This window comes from Somniosus microcephalus, chromosome 10 (assembly GCF_052327205.1).
Source record: "Somniosus microcephalus isolate GS21.2 chromosome 10, FLI_Smic_1.0, whole genome shotgun sequence".
Classification (NCBI taxonomy): domain Eukaryota; kingdom Metazoa; phylum Chordata; class Chondrichthyes; order Squaliformes; family Somniosidae; genus Somniosus; species Somniosus microcephalus.
This window is the reverse complement of record NC_140996.1, coordinates 183,565,154-183,583,719: the sequence shown is the minus strand read 5'-3', so window position 1 is coordinate 183,583,719 and position 18,566 is coordinate 183,565,154. Positions and strand designations below refer to the sequence as shown.

At 42.9% G+C, this 18,566-nt stretch overlaps 1 protein-coding gene across 1 annotated transcript; it reads left to right on the top strand.

The window, feature by feature from the left end:
• Positions 1-1,340: 1,340 nt before the first annotated feature.
• On the top strand, positions 1,341-6,049 carry LOC147111915 (high mobility group protein B1-like). The gene is made up of 5 exons (XM_085999302.1): positions 1,341-1,491; positions 3,055-3,219; positions 4,183-4,331; positions 4,754-4,928; positions 5,430-6,049. The coding sequence occupies exons 2-5, from the start codon at positions 3,067-3,069 to the stop codon at positions 5,583-5,585; spliced, it is 633 nt and encodes a 210-aa protein (XP_085855428.1). The 5' UTR covers positions 1,341-1,491; positions 3,055-3,066; the 3' UTR covers positions 5,586-6,049.
• The last annotated feature ends 12,517 nt before the right edge of the window (positions 6,050-18,566 follow it).

Here is an 18,566-nt window from a genome sequence, read left to right as displayed (position 1 = left end):
TCAGAAGTCCTGGATTCAAGCCTCACTTCAGAATTTGAGCATATAATCTAAGCTACATTCTAAAAGTACTTCGTTGACTGTGAACTCTTTGGGTGTCTTGAGATCATGAAAGGTGCTACATAAATGCAAGTTCTAGCTTTCTTACTTATATAGCAAGCTGTTTGAATGCAAAGGTAAACTTAAGAAACACAACAAAAAACATTCTTACCAAAGTATTAGCTTAAAGCACTCCCCTCTTGTGCGCTAACCCCGTATCATTCTGGTGGTTAGTACGATTGCAATAAAATATGAATGAATATAACTTGTATTGATATATCAACACGAAAATGTCTTTGTTGGATTTCCCCTCCCCTATTTTCTTCCATGTTTTATTTTTGAACACAATGTAAACAAAGAAAACGCGCTGAATACAAATACTCTCATACGCGACTACTGCGCTACGGCCATAAGTTCCGTACAAGCCTACAATATGTCTATGAACATTCTGCTAAACCTACAGATACAATGTCTGTTACACATCGAAAATGAAAAATATCTAAAGTATATACGTGATCTCAAAATAAAACAGGAAAACAATCTGATTAACGCTCCCTTTACACTCTAGTATACGTTAGCTAATAAATGAACATATGGTTATGACATTTCAGCTGCTGGTGCACACGATTTACTGACCAAGAAAGTAAAATTTAATGATTTAAGTTTTAATACGGTTTTATATTCCTGTACCGAATACAGAACGGGGCATTGTCACAAGTATATATTATTTGTATGGTCAGGGGTATTTACAACTAAAATGATTTGTATTTGCGAAAAACTGCATATAATTTGCATATAACCATTAAATTAACTGAAGATAACTGTTAATTTTGAAGCAACGCTGCAATACTCTATTTTTATATTACATTATATAGCGCAAGATATGATCATTTATATTATGGTATATTCATGGTCCATATATACAATTCTGCATTCTGTCACAGACAACACTTAACCTTAAATGAAAGGACTGTTGTGAACAATACTACAATGTTATCAGGCCACTGTGCCACGCCAAATGTCGAGTAGTGTGTAACAGCTGTAATAAGGCCAGCAGAGTGCAGCTTACATATATATCTAGGCTGCACATAGAGACTATGTGACTGTGTTCTCCAATTGCTCGGTGCCTATCTTTGCAGTCTTTTTGGGTTTGTATTTGCGCGCTGTTTCGCCCTCTGCTGTCGTTTTCCCCGCGGCGGCCAATCGAAGAACAGCTCTAGTCAGAACAATGGAGGGGTGCTGGCCAACCAAGGAGCGCGATGGCTCGTCAGCGACCAATGGGAGGGCGGCAGTGGCTGGTGATAGTGCGCAGGCAGCGAGCGCCTCCACAGCCATTACAGTGAGAGACGGAGCGAGGCTGATTGTTAGTGTGCGGAGCAAGTGGAAGGAAAGACTCTACAACGGCGACTCGCTTTTAGGCACCAAGGGCGCCAAAATTCTGCATATTCTAAACGGGCATGTTTTACTCTTTCGTTTTATTTTAAAAATGTGCGCTGGTAGGGCGTTAGAATTAAAGTTAAAAAAATTCCCCTCAGCCGCGCTGTTTAACATGGCTGACGGCGGCTGAGGGAAAGCCATTATTAAACAGCAGCGCGTCGAGAGCGAGTTGAGTTCAACTTTTCCAAACCGTGTCCGGCGCCGTTCGGGTCCGTTCGCAGTGGGTTTTCGGGGCGGGATCGGGTAGCCAAGGCTCTGAGCTATCCAACTATGTGCTTTTTGTCGGGGGTGCAGGCGATTAAAGGGGCGAAATGCGGGTTGTAAGGCGAGTCGGGCTATTTTCTCCTCGCACTGACGCTGCTATCAAGATGGAGCCATGTACTCTCAATGTTAGAGTCAAGCGGCCATTCGCCGCTGTAATACTAAACTATATGTACAAACCCCACACTATAACTATATACCACACAGCGCAAAGACCACAGGCGAGAAAAACACGCGGAAAACGGTCGTTTGGCGATCGGAAACGGTCGGAAGATGGTGGCGGGTGACATTTGAAGGGGACTTTCTCTCATGAAGAAGGATTTTTCAACATGGAAGAAGAAATATTGTCGTTGTTGTTTGACCTCATTTTTTTTTGTTCTCAGCCATTGCTCTAGACTCCACAGTGAAGTGCCTATGCTTCAGCCATACGGTTTTAAACGGAACGAAAGCCTTAGGCGGATTAACTTTTTTTATTTTTTGAGGTTTAGAATGGAGATTTTAATTTTTTTAATACATTTTATTTAAAAAAAAAAAAAAAAATTTTTATCAGTGAGTGGGAAATAATGTGGCAAGAATATGGCGGGAAGTGACCAAGAAAAACTAAGATTTAAAGTGTGTTTTTCGATTTTATTTTTTAAAACTTTTGCAGTATAACTGCGGGAAGTGTTAGGCGGGGCTGTTAAATCGCGGAGACACATTTTATTATGGGGGTAAAGCATTTAGAGTTGGTTTTTCACTGGTTTTAAAATGGCGCGAAGGATGGGATTAATATTTAGGCCAGATTTGTAAAAATGACATACTATGGTGCATTTAATTTTGGCCGGTTTGAATTTGTGCAGTTTCCCCCATGCCGCCCCCCCCCCCCCCCCTTAGTCCCGTGCTAAAATGTATGGGCGCGGTTGTTTTCCATACATTTGCTGTAAATGGGGTAGCAATTCACACACGCTAAATTTGCGCATTTAAGTATTTTAAGAACTACGGGGAACAAGGAGGTTCTGATGGACAGTGCTCGTAATAGATGCGGACAAAGGCACAGGTAGTTTAAAGTGACGCCCGTGCCGTTTTTGAGTAGGATATTTGTGATGCGGACGCAAATGGACTATCAACAACAGTACTAGTAGTACTCCGAAAACTTGGGTTTTTAAGTGACTTGAGGAAACGTTCAGACTGCTGTACTTTTCATAATCGAAATTTCGTTTCATTTTAGGATTTTCCCCTCCAAAGGTGGAGCGTTATGCCTCGAGTTCATGAACTACTTAAGTAAATGTGGAATATAAGAATTGTGTAGAATTGAATTAATTGTTATTTGCTATTTTTCAGGAAAAGGCCAAAATGGTAAGAGGAGGTGATCCTAAAAAACCCCGAGGCAAAATGTCCTCCTATGCCTTCTTCGTCCAAACTTGCCGTGAGGAACATAAGAAGAAGCATCCTGAGGCATCTGTCAACTTTTCTGAATTCTCAAAGAAGTGTGCAGAAAGATGGAAGGTGGGCACTTTGCTCAGTAACTTGGGTTGCAAGTTTTATTGGTATCTGATCATGCCCTGAGAATATCAGTGCAGTAAGTTCTTTACCAAATTAAGTGATGGGGTTTTAAAGCAGATCTCAAGATAAGTGGATGAGGGAGGCCATTTGGCCCATCTTCTTTCACCCATCCATCCAGAAACTTTACAGTATGTTCTTTTCTTCTCCACCCTTGTATTTGCATCTATTTGTTTCTTAAATAATTCAAGATTTTCATCTCCACCTGAGATTACTTGCTGAAGTTTTTGCAGTATCCATCCTGAATTTGCCTTTTACTGGTCTGAAACTGTCACTTGTTCTACTCTTGCCATTTAGTTTTAAAATAATATTCTGGATTAACATTTACCATGCCCTTACTTATCTATCTAAAGGGTATGGCAAGTTATTCTGGAATAGTAATTCTGTTGCATCCTTTCCAGGGTGCAAAGCCCACATTTTGCAGTCTTTCTTAACTCTTGGTGATTCTTATCTGCGCTGCCTCAGTGCTTGAGAGTTTCACTTGTGTCTTGGTGACTCGAACTGGACAGAGTACTTGAGATGTAGTCTGACCAGAGCTCTGCACTTTGATGATTTTCTTCCTCTGCAGATGTTGCTTTTTATTTTCCAAATGTAAGTTTTATTAATTAAATACTTTTTTAATAAAGGAATCGGATCTGCAACTACTCTAGTTTAGGATGAGTCTGCTGAACATTACTGCACTCTAATGAAACTGGGTTTGGTTCAGTTGGTGGATAGCATGATTGTGTTCTTTCTCACAACCACCAGTGGATGGCAAGAATGGTATATTAATGTTTTGACATTTTAGTTGGTTGCCAAAAAAGTAACTGCAGACTTGCTTTTGTTTGGTCACTCATGGAAATCTGTGGTACAGTAAATACATCTTTGCAGTTTTTTGGGGGAGTTATTTTTTAGTTAAATTTTTTGCAGTCCATGACTAGTAAAGAGAAAATAAAATTTGAGGAGAAGGCAAAAGAAGACAAAGTCCGTTGGGAGAAGGAAATGAAGAATTATGAGCCACCGAAAGGTGCCAAGAAAATGAAGCGAAAGAAGGACCCTAATGCACCAAAGAGACCTCCGTAAGTTTTCATTTTATAAAAAAGCAATATATTCTAATGCAATACAAAAGCAAAATACTGTGGATGCTAGAAATCTAAAATAAAAACATCATGCAAGAAACACTTGGCAGGTCAGACTGACTGTTTTCAGCACTGCTATTCTAATACAATGTTTGAATACTCTAGAATGCATTTTTCTTAATGTGCAGTGACTTATGTAGGCAAATGGGGCAGCCACTCTGGTAGCAACATCCCAAAAACTGCATGGGATTGGAACTGCCCCATTTTGTTTGAGGGGGGGAGGTGGCAGAGTAAGAGAGTGCACTTAATGTTTAATGCATTTACTTGCAGGACCAGCTTTGATTTCCATCTGTACTTAAGAGTGCTTTGTGCAAGTTCACTTCCAAATTTACTTATTTAACTAATTAATTCATTAATTTCAGATCTGCTTTCTTTGTGTTCTGCTCTGACTGGCGTCCCAAAATTAAAGAAGAAAATCCTGGGTCAACAATTGGGGACACAGCCAGGAAACTGGGATTGCTTTGGAATGCAACAGCTGCAAGTGACAAGATTCCATATGAAAAGAGGGCAGCAAAGCTCAAGGAAAGATATGAAGTGGTAATGTTTGACTGAGTTTTTTTGTGTTTCTGTTTTTCCCCCCCCCCCCTCCCCTCCCAGTTTTGAAGACATTGGTTAACGTGTAGCTTTAGTTTCCCTCCGGTATGCCACCCAAATGACCATTCTTTGTAAACTTAGTCTGTTTGGGGGTTGGTGGGGGGGAGTTTACAGCTGAAGGTGATCTTGGCTTTCATTCCAAGTATCCATCCAGTCAGGAAGTCCTGATGTCGTTTTTAACTTAGCACAGGCCGATGATTGATTAAACTTGCCATTGCCTTGAACAGTATAACCGTAATACTATATCAGGTTATTTACTGGTCCCTTGCAGTAGAGGGTGCTATATATCAAATTTTCAACTTGTTCATATTGAGCTGCATAGATTCTGGCTAATTCAGTTAATGGAATATTTACTTACCTACTGTTGTCTTTATGGGATATCCCAGCCGGGAGAGCAAACTCCTATTTACCTGGGCTAAAGAAACATTTATTCTTGGCTTCTAGGATCTTGCAGCGTATCGTGCTAAAACAAAGCCCGAATCTGCTAAGAAGGCTTCTGCTGCCAAAGTGGAGAAGAAGAAGGTGGTGGAGGAAGAGGAGGAGGATGATGATGATGATGAAGAGGATGAGGAGGAGGAGGAAGATGATGATGATGATTGAATTTACCTTGCTTCCAGCAACATTTCTCAGCTATAGAGCATTTACCCCTGCCCTGTACACACTCTGCTTCTTTTTAAAAAATATATAAGGCTATGTATATGAGAATTTGATTTTAAACTGTACAGTTTATTTTTGTTTTGTATAGTTAACACACTACGATAGTGTCTTTGGGTGGCCCATTGTCTCTGTTCTTAGTGGTGTTTTGTTTCACACTTACCTTGGCTGGTATAGTGGGGGAGAATATGAATTGGCTTGATAAGAGCAATTTCATGTTGGTACACAGCACCAACTGGGTTTGGGGGAGGGGGAAGTTAATTTGCTATTGAGTTGTTGTAAGGTTCTTGGTGCATCAGACATTGTGCTAGAAATTGAGATTGCCACTCTGTAATTGCCTAAAAGTTGCAGCTTTTTGTTTTTGTTGACCTTTTGAAATGCTTATGAAATAAAACTTTTTATTAATGCTCTCCAATTGTGTTTTATTCTGTGATGTAATGCTCCCTATACTACTTGCCTTTGGGTGGCTGCCTCAGATACTGCACCACATGACTACTTCAAAGTGATTACCAGCCTGACTTGTTAATTTGGTGGGGTAAATGGCCACCACAACCAGCCTTGAGCTGTTTTCACCTGTCATTTTTGAGTTGCTTCATAATGAGCAAGAGAGAAATTTGTTCTTGGGAGCTATTCAGACTGAGTTCAGCTTACTGACCAGAGATGGGCATAGCTCATTAGCTTTTTTTCTTTACCCATAGAGATGCTACCAAAAAAAAAAATGTGCTTTCCAGATTGGTGCTGCCAATGCCTGACAAATTAATGTACATTTGAGTGACAAGTGAAAGTAGTAAGCATACACTGGGATATACATGGCAGCTATAGTTAAAGTAAACATTGCAGACTGGATTGTAGAGCATTAAATAACAGCAAATGCTGGCAATGCTCAGCAGGGCAGGCAGCACCTGTGGAGAGAGAAAGTTAATGTTTCAGATCTGAGTATTTCCAGCATTTTCTGTTAGCAGATTTCCAGCAGCCTCAGTATTTTGCTATTGTGCTTGAAGAGCATTACTTGAGCAAGTGGGAATGATTTCTTGAAAATTTGCTTAATCTTTGGGTAGAATTTCATGTACTATGTGAGTTAAACCAGGGGGTTTGTGAAACATTGACCAATTTGGGGAAGATCTCTGGGAAAAATTGCAGACTAAAAATGAACCAGGGTGGCGACAGGACCTGGGTGTTCACATTCAGCTTCCTTCTAATGACAGTGTCTGGGAGGAGAGTGGAGGTAATACGGCAAAGAGCAACTGAAACAAGTTTGGTTGGGAGTCTGTAAGTTTTAAAAGTTCACCAAGGGCAATTTGCCTTCCACTGAGTTTCCTGCTGGCTTCATGTGGTCTGCTGGAAGGTTTTAGTTGCGCAAACTTTTCAAACCAGTAAGGGCAGACATCCAAAACAGGCTGAAGGCCCCACACAAACCCTCCCAAGTATTTTCCTGGACAACGTCAGGTCACGAGAACAAAATGGATGAGATCAAACTGGATCTCCACACAGAAAAGGACAAAATGCTGCGCCATGATCTTCACAGAGATCTGGCTGAACAACGGCATCCCTGACACCACCATCCAACTAGAAGGACGCACGGTCTTCCGCGCCGACAGAACTGCACACTCCAGTAAGAGCAAGGGAGGCGGTTTGTGCATTTACACGAACAATGCCTGGTGCACTAACACTGATATAATTGATAGATCCTGCTCGGCTGATTTGGAATTCCTCATGGTAAGGTGCAGACCCTTCTACCTGCCTCGGGAATGCACGGCTGTTATCATCACTGCGGTCTACATCCCACCACACGCTAATGCCAAACTAGCACTGAAGGACCTCTACAGGGCCATCAGCGAACAACAAACCGCACCCAGACAGAGCTTTTATCGTCGCGGGGGACTTCAATCACATAAACCTAAAAACTACTACCGAAATTCCACCAGAATGTCTCCTGCCCCACGAGGGGAGAACACACTGGATCAAGTCTACACGAGCATTGTAGACGCTTATAAGGCCATTCCCTGCCCCCACCTTGGGAAGTCTGACCACCTCTCCCTGTTTCTAGCCCCGGCATACAAACCGCTCATCAAAAGAGGGAGAACATCAGTGAGAGCAGTGAAAGTATGGCCCGAGGGGGCAGTATCGGAGCTTCAGGACTGCTTCGAACGCACTGATTGGGGCATGTTTGCCCATAATGACATCGAGGAATATGCATCCACAGTGCTATTCTACATCAACAGCTGCGTCGAGGTCGTCACGACCCATAAAAATATCAGGACATACCCCAACCAGAAACCCTGGATGAACGGAGAGGTCCGCTCACTGTTGAAAGCACGCGACGCAGCATTTAAATCTGGCGACGCGGTGGCTTACAGTGCAGCTAGGACCAACCTAAAAAAGGGTATCAGGACTGCCAAAAGGAAACAGACACTGCGGATAGAGGATCACTTCCGCAACAACTCGGACCCCCGGCGCATGTGGCAAGGCATCCAGTCCACTGACTACAAGGGCAAAAGCACCAGTCCCCCGGTTAGCAATGCCTCCCTTCCGGAGGAGCTTAACAACTTCTACGCTCGCTTCGACAGGGACAACAGGGAGCCGGCTACCAAAGCCTTGCCACCCCCGGAAGACCAGGTGCTCACTCTGTCGACCTCCGACGTAAGGGGTGTTTTACGCGGAGCGAACACACGAAAGGCTGCTGGACCGGATAGCATCCCGGGACGGGTACTCAAGGAATGTGCTGATCAGCTGGCTGATGTCTTCACCGCCATCTTCAATCTGTCATTGGCCCAGGCAGTAGTCCCTACATGCTTCAAGACCGCTACCATTATTCCTGTGCCAAAACAAACGGCTGTGACGTGCCTGAACGACTATCGACCTGTCGCACTCACACCCATCATAATGAAGTGTTTCGAGAGACTGGTCTTAGCCCACATCAAAGCCAGTGTTCCTGCCTCCCTTGACCAACACCAGTTTGCCTATCGTGCAAACAGATCAACGGAGGATGCAATCACAACTGCTCTACACTCGGCACTGAATCACCTAGATGGTAAGGAGACCTACATCAGAATGCTGTTCATAGACTACAGCTCAGCATTCAACACTATCGTCCCCAACAAGCTGGCCACCAAACTCCAAACTCTTGGCCTGAACACTTCCCTCTGCAACTGGACCCTGGACTTCCTAACAAACAGACCCCAGTCTGTCAAATTAGGTAACCACACCTCCCCCCCCCTGACCCTGAACACGGGGGCCCCACAAGGATGTGTGCTGAGCCCCCTCCTCTACTCCCTCTTCACCCACGACTGTGTGGCTGTTAAGGGTTCCAACACCATCATCAAGTTTGCAGATGACACCGCGGTAGTAGGCCAGATCACCAACAACGATGAGTCAGCTTACAGGGAGGAGGTCCAGCATCTCGTGAAGTGGTGCGCCAATAACAACCTGGCCCTTAACACCAAGAAAACAAAAGAAATCATTGTGGACATCAATGGGGCTGTGGTGGAAAGGGTGGACAGCTTTAAGTTCCTCGGAGTCCACATCACGGAAGACCTCTCCTGGTCCCTCAACACCTCCTCTCTGGTGAAGAAGGCCCAGCAGTGCCTATATTTCCTAAGGAGGCTGAAGGGATGTAATCTGTCACCCCTGATCCTCTCTAACTTTTACCGCTGCACTATAGAGAGCATCCTGACAAACTGTATCACAGTATGGTATGGCAGCTGTAGCTACTATGACCGGAAAGCCCTGCAGCGGGTAGTCAAAACTGCCCAACGCATTACCGGCACCCGGCTACCGACCATAGAGCACATATACCAGAAACGCTGTCTACGGAGGTCATGGTCCATCATCAAAGACCCTACCCACCCCAGCCACAGTCTGTTCGCCCTCCTGCCATCTGGGAGATGCTACAGATGCATTCGCACCAGTACGACCAGATTTAGGAACAGCTTCTTTCCCAGGGCTGTCATCCTACTGAACTCCACAAATAAACTCTAAAGCCTGCACATCTGCCAATGCACTTTATTATGGTTATATTTATGTTAATATACTACAAGCCAAATGTATGTTGAATGTTTAAATGTCTTCATCCAAATGTACACTCTTGGGAGCCGCAAGCCTACATTTCGTTGTACTGCACTTGTGCACTAACAATGACAATAAAAGTTGATTTGATTTGATTTGATTTGATTGAGTGGGGTAATCTTGGATCATTAATGTCAGCTAGTTGAAACCACCATTGGGCTGAATTGAGCTGAAATCCCGTTGCTGCGGCAATGCTGATTTATGTGCCGAAAAGTTGCGTGGTGGAGGGAGCAGGGCTGTTGGGAGTGTTGGGGCTCGCCAGGTTGCCCGGCTTTCTTTGTGGGGAAGAGAGTTCGGGTTCATGTGGCACTGGCTGGAGATGGTAGGGTGCAGACTGGCTGCGAGCTGGAAATGCAAAGACTAGTTCCTGACCTGCTGGGAACGCCCTGACTGCGAAAAGAACAAGTTTGTTTGATGTGGATGTCGACAGACGGGTGTGAAGCAGACGATCCCAATCACTCAAGCAGCTGTATGTTTTAGGAGGTTTTTTTTCAGCAAGTTCTTTTAAATTTCACTTCTTTAGCTCTTTAGCATTGAATTAAAATTGAGGCTTTGCTAATTTCAAATTATATATTTTTTAAAAAAGGGTTGTAATTAAAACTTGAAGATGAACAGTAGTTTTTAGGATGGTACTTAAAATTAATGTAACAAGTAGGAAAGTGAACAGCAGGCACAGCTTCAAATAAATTGTCAATCATCACACCAAGGATAGGCAGACTAGTAAGAAGCAGGCACACCAATCTCACTGACATCTGTAAGTAAATACCTGTTTTCTTAAAAGCATTATTAAAACACTTTACAAGCAGCACTTTCATATTATGAGTATTGTATAGTAATACTAATTGATTTGAAAAGGGGTCCTTCAACCAAAAAAGTTTGAGAATCGCTGAGTTAAACACGTGGGGCACTGGGTCCAAATCATTCAACTTTATTGTCATTGCACAAGTACATGAACAACGAAATGTGATCTTGCAAGCCCCCATGAGTCCAGTACAAATAACATTAACATTAATTAAACGTAAATAGCACCGTCCTGGGAGAAGCAAAGCCGCTGCGTCTGTGCGCGCCGCCATTCCATTTCCACCATTCCTCCTGTCCAACAACCTTCAGCCCAACGCCCGGGCCTGCTCACCAGCCGCCCCTCCCGGGGCTCCTTCCATGACCTTCTCACCAACCGCCCCTCCTCGGGGCTCCTTCCGTGACCTTCTGCACCTGGTCTTCCCTGATGGTCACCCCTCCAGGTACTAACCAGGCCTGGCTCTGCTTAGCTTGGCCTCCAGAAATCAACTAAAGTCCTGACTTTTAGGCCCTTTTAATAAAGAATTTTATTGATGTGTAACTCTAGAACAGCAGAGAATCAGAACTTACCACATTAGGCTTTCACACATAGGCAATTGTTTCAACAAATGACAGCAATGCAAATCCCAGTCCTATTGTAACATAACTAGACAACACACTACTTTAAACACATTCCACAACAAACACTGATGGCTCAATGTTGCAGGGGACCATACCATTTTACACTGCTGTGAGATGGCTGAGTTGAATGGAGTCCTCTGAATTAACAATTTGTTGAACACTTCAAATTTAGCTACCTGATCTAATTTCACAGGAGAAACCAAGGCAAGTAACTGAAGTAACAAATAAGTTATCTTTATTCTTTGGAAAGCATACTGCTGGTGCTTCATGCAAAATAAAATGCAAACTTTAGCAATTTGTGACCTGGGCTAAGACTGCAGGATAAAAAAGAGTTTCAGGATTTAAAAGATAAATTTGAACCTGTGGGATGCAATGTTTACTTTGTTCCAGTTTTAGGCTATTTTAGATCTGCAGCTTTGAAGTTGCTACTTGAAAGTCAATTACAATTTTGGAGATTTGTGTGAGTATTGTGCAATGAATGTCTACCTAATTCATCTCTTTGCTTACTGTTGCTCCTCAGCAACAGTGGATGTACAGCCCATTAAAGGCATAACCTGTAAGATTTCCCTTCTGTTTACTGCCTAGTTTGTGGCAGATGCAGGGCAGCATAATGGAAATTGGAGTGGGGAGGCATAGTGCTGAATCCCTGTTCTAATTTCTCTCTGCCTGCGATGTGGGAAGCCTGCGGCACCTGCTGCATACAAACAGGATTTTAAAAAGGTGAAGTATAATATTGGATTTCCCTCTCAATGCTTGTGGTCCACCTCCTCAAAACAGTGCCTTTATCAAAGAGGCATCATAGAATGATACAGCACAGAAGGAGAGTGCAGAGGGAAATTGAAAAAGGATATAAGAAGGGTAAGGAGAGTATGAGAAAAAAATAGTGGGTAACATAAAATGGAACCCAAATTTTTTTTATAAACATAAAAAGTAAAATGATAGTTAAAGGAAGGGTGGGTCCGATTAGGGACAAAAAAGGAAATCTTGTGGAGGCAGAGGGCATGACGGTATTGAATGAGTACTTTGCATCAGTCTTCCCAAAAGAAGAGGATGAAGTTAATGACACAGCAGAGGAGGGGAGTAGAGATTGGATAGGGTAAAAATAGAGAGGAGGTGTTAAATAATTTGGCATCATCCAAAGTTAACAAGGCACCTGGTCCAGATGGGATGCATCCTAGATTGCTGGGGGAAGATAGCTGAAGCTCTGATCACAATCTTTCAATACTCCTTGGATATGGGAATGGTGCCAGAAGACTGGAGGATTGCAAATGCTACACCCCTGTTCAGAAAAAGAGAGAGGATAAACCTGGTAACTACAGGCCAATCAGTCTAACGTCAGTGGTGGGGAAACTACTAGAGACCATTGTCAAGGACAAAATTAATTCTCACTTGGAGAAGCATGGGACAGCCAGCACAGATTTGTTATTGGCAAATTGTGTCTGACGAACCTGATTGAGTTCTTCGATTAAGTAACAGAGAGATTTGATGAATGTAATGCAGTAGTTAGGTATGGACTTTCAAAAGGCATTTGATAAAGTACCGCATAACAGACTTACTTGGAAAATAGAAGCACATGGTATTAAAGGGACTGTGGTAACTTGGGTACGAAATTGGCTAAGAGATAGAAGGCAGAGTGTAGTGGTGAATGGATGTTTTTCTGACTGAAGAGAAGTATGCAGTGGGGCCCACCAAGGGCCGTTATTAGGACTATTGTTGTATATAATGACCTGAACTTGGGTGATACCAGGAATGAGGGAGATTGTGAGAGATTGGAGAAGCAGGGATTGTTCTCTTCAGAACAGAGAAGGTTAAGGTGAGACCTAATAGATGTATTCAAAATTATAAGGGGATTTGATAGAGCAAGTAAGGAGAAACTATTTCCTCTGGCACGTGGGTCGGCAACTAAAGGTCATAGATTTAAAATAATTGGCAAAAGAACTGGAGGGGAAATGAGGAGAAATGTTTTCACCCAGAGGGTTGTTAAGATCTTGAATGCACTATCTGACGGTGGTGGAATCAGATTCCATAGGAACTTTCAAAAGGCAATTGGATATGTACTTGAAGAGGACTAATTTGCAGGGTTATGGAGAAAATGCTGAGGTGTGGGACTAAATTGGACAGCTCAGTTGGCACAGGCCGACAGGTCGAATGGCCTCCTTCTGTGCTGTGAGATTTTATGATTCTATTCTATGAAGTATTTATCCAATTCCCTTTTGAAAGTTAGTAATAAATCTGATTCCACCACCCTTTCGGGCACTGCATTCCAGATCATAACAACTTGCTGTGTAAAAACATTTTTCCTCATGTCGCCTCTGGTTCTTTTGCCAATTACAATCTGTATCGTCTGGTTACTGAGCCTTCTGCCACTGGAAACAGTTTCTCCTTATTTACTCTATCAAAACCCTTCATGATTTTGAACATCTCTATCAAATCTCCCCTTAACTTTTTCTGCTTTGAGGAGAAAAATCCCAGCTTCTCCAGTCTCGCCACATAACTGAAGTCTCTCATCCCTGGTACCATTCTAGTAAATCTCCTCTGCACCCTCTCTAAGGCCTTGACATCCTTCCCCAGAACTGGCCACAATACTCCAGCTGGGGCCTAACCAGTGATTTATAAAGGTTTAGCATAGCTGCCTTGCTTTTGTACTCTATTCCTCTATTTAAAAAGCCAATGATCCCGTATGCCTTCTTAACAACCTTCTCAACTTGTCCAGTCACATTCAAAGATTTCTGTACATACACCCCCAGTTCTCTGTGTTGCTGCACCCCCTTTAAAATTGTACCATTTAGTTTATATTGCTTCTCTTCGTTAATTACCACACTTCTCTGTGTTAAAATTAATCTGCCATGTGTCTGCCCATTTCACCAGTCTGTCTATGTTCTCCTGAAGTCTGTTATTATCCTCATTAGTTGCTAGATGACAGTAGCCTAGCGAAATGTAGTTAAAGGCCAGCTTCTGGGGATTTTTTGACTTAAAATTTTGCTGCTCAATATTCAATTTTTTTCAAACCGCTTTATTCACCTCAACCTTACTAACAGGTTCAATGTTGTGTACCTTTATTTTTTTCCTCTAAATACATTCGCCGGTAGAGAGTACGTGTTTCCCTTAGGCATTTCCTTTTACCTCTTATGAGGAGGAAGCAGAAGAAGATTAGCAGGAACAATGCAGGGAGACCAAAGCTGACCAGGCACTTAAGGTGGTGTCTGGCATCGTCAGAGGCACACATGCCTTTGTGTCTACAGATCCAGGGGGTCATATCCTAACCTCATGACTCGCTGATGTTTGAGAAGGCTACCTGCACTGGACCTGACGCCCACCTTTAATAGTTACTGTACTTCCAGCGGCTGTGAAAGTCAGTATGGCACTCAGCTTCTATTCCACTGGTCGCTTTCAGGCAGCTTCAAAGGAAATTTGCAATATCAGCCAATCTGCATCAAGCAAGCAATTGATGAATTCTTTGCATGAGCAGCCCAGTTCATCTTTCCTGTAGACCTTGTGCTATCAACTTTTGTAGACTACCTCGATGCAAGGTAAAATTGTTTAGGCCCCTTTCAAGAATGTAATCAACATTCTCAATAGGAAAGGGTATCATTCTTTCAATTTGCAGCTGGTGTGCAATGCAACACATCTCATGTATGTGAATGTGTGCTATCCAGTGACCTACCTGAACTCCTTTGTTTTAAGACATTACACAATCACAGTACTGTCCACAGGTCAAAGGCAGGTTTCTGAGTGGTTGATCAGTGACCTAGGCTATCATATGCAACTGTGGCTGTTGAGCCTGGTTTAGATCCCGAGGAACACCAATATAATAAGGTTCAGGGTGCAATCTTGAGTAGACTAAAGATTTTGAAGGCATGCTTCAGGTGCCTGGATAAATCTGCGGAAGTGCTGCAGTACAACCTACCCAGTGGCTCTCATGTCAGTCAGTCCTCACTACCACCTCCAGAACCCTGTTCCACAGGTCGATCGTCCTCTGAGAAAAGTAAAACTTCTGCATATCCAACCTCACTCCCTGCTTTCTCAGTTTATATGGTTGGCTCCTGGTTCTACACAGCCCCAACAATTCAAACACACTATCTACATGCATGTTATCGATGCCTTTAATAATTGTACATACCTGGATCATATTTTCTCTAATTCTCTGTCTCTCCAGAAAATACAACAACAACTATTTGCATTTGTATAGCACCTTCAATGTATTCAGTTTTAGCATGTCAGAGGAGACCTGTATTCACCATATGGGCTTCACTGAAGAGGCAGTGACTGCACTATGCTTTGTGAAGCAGGCTGACTTGCTGGCAACTTCAAGAACTGAGACACCTCTTCCAGAGCTTTGAATCCTTCCACGCCACCATGGGGGACACCTGCTGGATAAGCCAGTCTGTAGTTGATAGCTGTGTAAAGGTCAAGTTTGCCAGGCAAACACCTTTCTCAATTTCCCAGTGGAAAGGAGACACAACTGGAGAGAACCCACAACTTTTATCACCTGGCAGGCTTCAAAAGAATCCAGGGCGAACCAGTGTGGCCATCAAGGTTCCACGTGTTAACATCCAATGTGTACATGAAGAGGAAGGGCAAAACTTCATAAACGATGAGGTGGTTCCTGACCAATATTTATCCCTTAACCAACATCACTAAAACAGATTATCTGGTCATTATCACATTGCTGTTTGTGCAACCTGGCTGTGCGCAAATTGGTTGCTACGCTTCCTACATTACAATAGTGACTATACTTCAAAAGTACCTCATTGGCTGTAAAGTGCTTTGGGACATTCTGAGGTTGTGAAAGGTGATATATAAATGCGTCTTTCTTTCTTTAGACAACAAAATTATGCTTTAACAGGAGGGTGATCTTCAGCTCCAAAGAGGGCCACTTTCCTTCACTGCACCTTAAGGGGCAGGATGTCCAAGGAATTGGGGCTAAATGCCAGAGTCTTCCCCACTTCATTCATTGTATACATTTTGCCTTTAAAAAAATGCTCCACCTGCACCTGACTACTGCACTTCTTCATGGTATTGAGCTCCCCTATAATGGTGCACAGCAGCATTTTAAGAACTGCTGGCTCATCCAATTTTGCAAATCAGTGCCAACCAACATGCCTACCTACATATATTTTCCATTTCCAAGGAGCATACACAAATGAAGAGGGTGAGCATGCCTTGCAAAATTCAACAAATACAGACCCTGCTGCCAATGTGGGTGGGGTCCAATTTTACTGGCCTTGTAAACTTGGGCTGTAGACTGCATCTCAGTTACTCACCTGGGAGTCTTTGAGTGCCAGCTGAAATGTTTAAAACTGTGGCGATGGGAATGATTTTTTCAGGTAATGTGACTGGAAACTATGGATTGGTCACACTGGATTATTTTACTCTACTGTAGGCTGTTGATTTATAATTTTTGACAGGTTTATTTCCAATTTATTTCATTGAAATTTTGAGAAGCTAAAAATGCTCTTTTGTACAGTGTGACAACAGTGTGCCCAGAGACAGAACACTGAGTAAAGGGGTATGTTTTTCAAAAAATGTATTTTTGATTGGCAAGAGTGTAAAGTCTTTGATACTATCTTTATAAATGTTAATCCATAATTGTTATTCAACAATCGTTTCTTTTATCCAGCAACATCAAAGTACTGCAGAAACAGTGAGTTGCAGAGATATAGCAACAACAGTAATATAGCTTAAAAAATAAGGAGTCAATCAAAGGGAACAGGCCTCCTGAAAGTTCCGGCCACAGCGACGTGGTTAATGGATGTCTTTAGGACCGGAGGGATGTAAACAGTGATGTCCTCTAGGTGTTAGTGTTGAGACCATTGCTTTTCTCTCTCTCTGGACTCGGGTATAGGAGGCAAAAGTAGGGAGCATGGTTGACTGTGAAACAGGTTTATAGATTGGGCAGAAAGATGTCAAGACAAAATTTAATGCAGAGAAATGTGAGGTGATACATTTTGGGAGGAAGAATAAGGAAAAGACATATACACTAAATTGCAAAATTTTTAAAAGGAGTAAAGGAGCAGAGAGACTTAAGAGTTCCGATACACAAATCTTTAAAGTGGGAGGACAAGTTAATGAAGCTGTAAAAAAAATCACATGGGATCCTAGGATTTATAAATACGGGGCATTAAGTACAAAAACAAAGAAGTATTGCTAAACCTATATAAAAAAAAATCAGTGGTTAAACTGCAGCTAGACTTTCACATTCAGTTTTGAAAGCCCTATTTTAAGAAGGCCACACAGCGGGTGCAGGAGAGACTCACTAAGAAGATACCAGGGATGAAAGGCTTCAGCTATGATTGGAGAAACCAGAGCACTTTTCACTAGAACACAGAAAGTTATGATGGGATTACATTTATGATTGGTTTTGATAAGATTAATTATGAATAACTAGTTCATTTTTTTAATTCATTCATGGGATGTGGACATCGCTGGCAAGGCCAACATTTATTGCCCATCCCTAATCGCTCTTGAGAAAGTCGTGGTGAGTCGCCTTCTTGAACCGCTGCAGCCCGTGTGGTGGTGGTACTCCCACAGTGCTGTTAGGGAGGGAGTTCCAGGATTTTGACCCAGCGACAATGAAGGATCGGCGATATACTTCCAAGTCAGGATGGTGTGTGACTTGGAGGGGATGCAGGTGGTGGTGTTCCCATATGCCTGCTGCCCTTGTCCTTCTAGGTGGTAGAGGTCATGGGTTTGGGAGGTGTTGTCGAAGAAGCCATGGCAAATTGCTGCAGTGCATCTTGTAGATGGTACACACTGCAGCCACAGTGCACTGGTGGTGGAGGGAGTGAATGTTTAAGGTGGTGGATGGGGTACCAATCAAGCAGGCTGCTTTGTCTTGGATGGTGTCGAGCTTCTTGAGTGTTGTTGGAGCTGCACTCATCCAGGCAAGTGGAGAGTATTCCAGCACACTCCTGACTTGTGCCTTGTAGATGGTAGAAAGGCTTTAGCGAGTCAGGAGGTGAGTCACTCGCCGCAGAATACCCAGTCTCTGACCTGCTCTTGTAGCCACAGTATTTATGTCACTGGTCCAGTTAAGTTTCTGGTCAATGGTGACCCTTTCAGGGCTCATAGAAACATAGAAGATAGGAGCAGGAGTAGGCCATTCGGCCCCTCGAGCCTGCTCCACCATTCAATGAGATCATGGCTGATCATAAATTTAAGATCATCACCAAAAGAACAAAGGGGAAGATGAGCAGATTTTTTTTTTATGGAGAAGGATTTCAGAACATGTAATACCCTACTGGAAACAGTGACGGAATCAATAGCTTTTAAAAGGAAAATATATAAATATTTGAAAAAGGACAATTTGAACAGGTATGTGATTACCATAGGGGAATGGGACTCCGTGGATAGCTCTCTCAGAGAGCTGGCACAGGCACAGTGGGTTGAATGATCTCCTTCATGCTGTAAGATTCTATGATTCTATGATTACACTGTAGGAAT